The 4609-nt window shown below is 58.6% G+C and overlaps 1 protein-coding gene across 1 annotated transcript; it reads right to left on the bottom strand.

The window, feature by feature from the left end:
- Positions 1-497: 497 nt before the first annotated feature.
- TPRG1L (tumor protein p63 regulated 1 like) lies at positions 498-4105 on the bottom strand. The gene is made up of 5 exons (XM_086715479.1): positions 3879-4105; positions 3684-3775; positions 3422-3598; positions 2462-2615; positions 498-1849 (listed from the first exon to the last, which is right to left on the bottom strand). Exons 1-5 carry the CDS (start codon positions 4074-4076, stop codon positions 1655-1657), a joined length of 816 nt encoding a protein of 271 aa, XP_086571605.1. The 5' UTR covers positions 4077-4105; the 3' UTR covers positions 498-1654.
- Positions 4106-4609: the final 504 nt, after the last annotated feature.

The raw sequence follows: 4609 nt of genomic DNA, 5'->3' as shown, positions 1-4609 counted from the left end.
TGAGACGGCTGATGCTGGTTTTCGTGACAGGTTTAAGTCATAGGAAGGTTTTCTGGTTTGTTTCAGGTTTTGGGTTCACGGTCTTACAGAAAGTCACTGACCCCAGGCAGCAACTTCCCCCTCAGACAGACATCCTGCTCTGCTCTGGCGCCCCCGTTCCTGGTCACTGAAACTCCTGGAGAGGGGGCTCGGTTTTCATATGGGGTGCGTGCTGGAGCGCGGGGACAGGAGCTGCCGGCCCCAGGGCCGTCCGGTCAAGGCCGGCTCCGCACAGAGTCCCCCCACCTGGACTCGTCTTCCTAAAAGCTAGACAGTTGGCCCATCACTCTGGGTTTTTCTGTGAGCGAACTCAGGGGACCGTACTTCCCTAGCATCCTCCTGAACGTGCACAGCAAGGTGGCAGGTTTACAAAGCTTTAACGTACACACTTCAGAGGTGAGTTTTCTTGGTTGTCGCCCCTACTTTGAATAACGATCTCAAAGAAAGAACGATATCCATTCGGTTGTAAACGTCTTTACTGTGAGATCAAAAGCAAAGGCTCAGGACCCAGGCAGGATGGAGGCGGCGGCCTCTCGATGTGGACAGGCTATGATCTGGATCACATCCACGCGGGTTAAGAGCTACACCAGAGCTGTAAATGGGGAGGACGCCCTGCACCAGCGCTTGGGGTTGATAACAAAGCCTCCAGTCAAGCCAGCAAGCCGACGATGTGTGGGTGCCACGGGCGGGGGGCCACGGTTCCCACACGGACGTGCTCGGCGGGCCGCCAAGCCCCAGGCACGTTCAGGGCAACACCAATAAAGCTTCGCATTTGCGTGGGCACTGCGGTAACCAAGCCGGGCGTTAGCGGCTTCGTGAGACTCTAATAATACGGTTCCTTTTTCAAAAGGGCATTCTCCGAAAGCAAACTGAGCAGTCCCCATCTTAAATCGGAACGTGACCGTACAAACGTAAAGCACGTACAGCTGTCAAAGAACTACCTACCAAGGTGACTCAAATTAATGAATTGTCTAAAAATGATTTCCTGCCAGCTTTGGGGCCTGGGAAAGATGCCACAAATACGAACACGATATAACTTCAGAAAAAGTGTGACTTCAGGTCAAAGACGTATTTGCACAAAAGCAACTGTCCATCCGGGAGCCGACAAGGCAGACTGTCCCGTTTACTTCATCAGTCTGCTGGCTTGTTTTGCACTTAGCTTTAAAAAAATGGATTAGATTTCCAAATACAAAACTTGACACTAAGTATAAACTTATTTGCCACTCCAGGCACTGGGGTTTGGGGCCCTCCCTGGATGGAACCATCCACACCGGTGGAGTGCTAGCGGGGAGGCTCTGGTGGGGGCACATGTTTATTCACATGCTGGAGGGCTGGGCAGGACCACGAGAAGCCGAATGGAGACACTCTGGGAGAAACACGGAAACAAGTTCTAGAAGATGGAACACCAGCCACGAGCGGGACCGCTGGATTCACCTTGCTTTTTTGTCTGTGACTCCTATTACCAGACTTCCAAAACCCAGGGATAGCAGGGAATGCGTTCGACTATTCTAATCACACTCAGATCCCTAGAGGTTAACAGCCCCGACTCTGCCGATGCAGCGGAGCTGGCCCGGGTCTGAGGCCCCGCGTCCCCAAGTCTACCTGTGGGCGCCATCTAGAAGCCTATTTTGCCTCTGGTCATGGAATAGCCCAGTTTAGCCTCGTTGTTAATGAAGGACATGAGTCCCATGTAGGTCTCGATGAGGAGGGGACGATCCAAGACCAGCACGCCACTGGCTTGTCCTGGCAAAGGATTCTCTTTCTGGGCTTTCTTGACAGCTTGGATTAGCAGAGCTTTGAAACTTTCCAGCTGTAAAGACAGAAATCATGTTGCCGGTCAGTGGTCTACACGTGGAACGGACCACCCCTTCCTGTGCCAGCCCCGTCCCTACCTTCGGAGGACGTGCCTTTCCAGCCACACCCTGGCAGCCCCTCCCCTCGGCTCCTCGATGCGCCTCTCTGGAAACGTCAGATCCTAGCTCTGTGCTCACTGGGACAGACGACAGGCCTCACAGAGCACTTGTGTCGTCAGGGACCTACTCAATCCTCACCACCACCCGCCAGACTAGTGAGCAGGCCAAGTGTGCGACTGGCGAGGGAGGCCCAACTCCCCTCACCGGTGGCCCCAGGGTCTCCTCTGCTGGCGAGCATGCAGCCTGCTGGCCCAGCACAGACTGCCCAGAGCCCTTCCGGGCCCTTCTCCAAGGTGACCATGGCCACAAGGGGCGATGTCATACAGCTACCCTGACCAAGAGCCACTAGCCACATGGGGCTATTTAAACATAAGTTAGCTAAAATTTCTAAAACTTAAAAGCTTGTTTTCTCAGTTTTACTAGGACACAGAACAGTCCAGGTGCTCAACAGCCACACAGGCCTAGAGTGTCGCCATCACGGCTGGACAGCACTGCCCTCACGGTCTTACTTGGCACAGAGACGCTGTCTTCTCATCCGCACCAGCCATGGGGTGCTCTATGAACGTGGCATAGGGCATGTTGGTGGACCAGGGGTTCCATCTGTTTATGAAGGAAGGGCGGCTCTGTTTGTCCCACTGAATGCGGATCCCAAAACCTTCTCGCCTACAAAGAAAGAAGCTTTCACGTCACCCAGCAGGCCACAGCTCTCCCTGGCAGCCCGGCAGGTACGGGGTGTGACATTAGGGGGCTGCTCTGGGACCGCGGACAGGACCTGTGACACTCAGAGCCGGGGGTCTCCAGTCACCCGCACCGAGCACTTTGAATACTACAAACCGACGCCGTTGTTTTTGTTTGGGCCCAACACCCTTTATGCTATTAGTGCAGTTCAACAGCAACGGGAAGGCGCTGCAGGCAGGCTAACCACGAGAACAACATGTCTGTAGCCTCAGGCCCTTTGTCCAGGAGGCCCCACGGCCGGTTAGCGGTCTTGACTTGGGTACAGCCCCGATCACATCCCTGCAGCAAAGCTCTACCTTGTATTAAAGTCCAGGCTTCTCGTATTTCAAGATCCGCCCTTCTGAAAGCAGGTCAGTAACTATCTTCTGCCTTTAGTAACATCAGCAAATAAAAGCGATGCTTTTTTTTTTTCTGTTAAAATTTAACCGGAGCAGAGCTTGATGTGACAGAGGTGACACACACCGAATGTGGCTCTCATCTTAAGAACACCACGTCAGCTCTGCTTCAACAGACCTCAAGTTCATCTTACTACCAGCCTGATAGCTGTCTTCTGTGCCAGAATTCCTTTTAATGCACCTGCTGCCCACTTGCTTCTATTCTAAGAAACTATCGATTTGAAGCAGACGATTTTATGTTCGCGCAGAATGGCAGACTCAGGACAACCAGGGGGCCGATTTGGGACGGACCTGCTACAGGCCCTGGTACTAAGGCTCTGTGTCCCACAGTCTTACTTGTTGAGCGATTTGGGGGGAAACTGGAACTCTCCGCAGGAGATGGTGTCCACCGCGTTTAAGGCGACCCTGACCACCTGCTGGCACTGAAGGCTGATGAAGTCGTACTTGCAGATGAGCAGTGCCTGGTCTGTGATGAGCACCAGCCGCTCCTTCTCGTTGTTCCAGTGGTCAACCCTGCCCGCAGACGACACGAGTCACCGGGCGCCGCCCCGCTCACAGGCCACCCGGCCGGTCCCCACGCCCCGCGCGCCCCGCTCACTCGGTCAGCAGCCACACGCCCTGAATGTCGCCGTCCTCCACCGGCCGCACCACCACGCCGATCTCCTCCACCGCCTGCTCGATGGTGCCGGGCTGCGCGGGCAGAGGGCGGGGGGGGGGTTGTCACTCTCCGCCCCTCTCCCCTCCCGTCCCAGCACCCCCCTCCCGGGCAGCCCCGGCCCCACGCCCGCCTCACCCGGAAGACGAAGTACTCCTTGACGCGGGCGCGGCGCGTGGGGTCGTGGATGCTGAGCGGCCACAGCGTCTGGCGCAGGGGAGTGCCCGCCCCCGGCCGCCCCCCGCCCGCGCCGCCCGCCCCGACCTCCTCGCCGGCCGCCAGCAGCGCCGTGGGGCTCGTGCCGGCCGAGTCCACCGAGTCCCGCAGCTGCAGCATGGCCGCGCCCGCCGCCGCCCCAGACCCCGACCCCGGACCCAGACCCGACGAGGCCGCCGTCTCGGTCGCCGCAGCTACCGCCCCGAGGGCCGGTGCGATTGGCTCGGCGTCACCAGCCCCGCCCGAGGCTCCGCCCCCTATCCGCTCCCGCCGGCCCTGGCGATTGGCTCTTCCCCAGCCGTCTTCCGCGATTGGCCCTACGCGCCGCCCGTTCATAATCGCTCCCGCTCCTCGCCAAGCCGGAAGCGCACGGCGCGCGCACGCCCATTTCCTCTGTACGCGACGCGAGGGGAGGGGCGGAGGCGCGGCTGGTTGCCAGGGAGACGTAGAGGGTGCGTCAGGAGTTGAGTGTGCCCGATCCCAGTAAAGGGGGCGACCAGCCCCTCGTCACCGCCCCAACCTGGACGCGCCCGTAGTCCCTGGTCTCCGCCCCCGCGGCCACCGCCCCTTCCCCTACCGGGCGCGCCCCACCCCCTCGATCACCGTCTCACCTCACCGTCCCCCGGACGCGACCCCGGCCCTTGGTCACTGCC

The sequence above is a fragment of the Puma concolor genome, chromosome C1, assembly GCF_028749965.1.
Source record: "Puma concolor isolate L17-30 chromosome C1, mPumCon1.1.hap2, whole genome shotgun sequence".
In the NCBI taxonomy this organism is placed as follows: Eukaryota; Metazoa; Chordata; class Mammalia; order Carnivora; family Felidae; genus Puma; species Puma concolor.
This window is presented reverse-complemented; position numbering and strand designations above follow the sequence as displayed.

Coding starts and splice junctions, on each gene's coding strand:
- TPRG1L (XM_086715479.1), bottom strand. CDS start 4,076: ATGCTGCAGCTGCGGGACTCGGTGGACTCGGCCGGCACGAGCCCCACG. Junction 3,776..3,878: donor AGGAGTACTTCGTCTTCCGG/GTGAGGCGGGCG, acceptor CTGCCCGCGCAG/CCCGGCACCATCGAGCAGGC. Junction 2,616..3,421: donor CCCCCCAAATCGCTCAACAA/GTAAGACTGTGG, acceptor CTTTCTTTGTAG/GCGAGAAGGTTTTGGGATCC.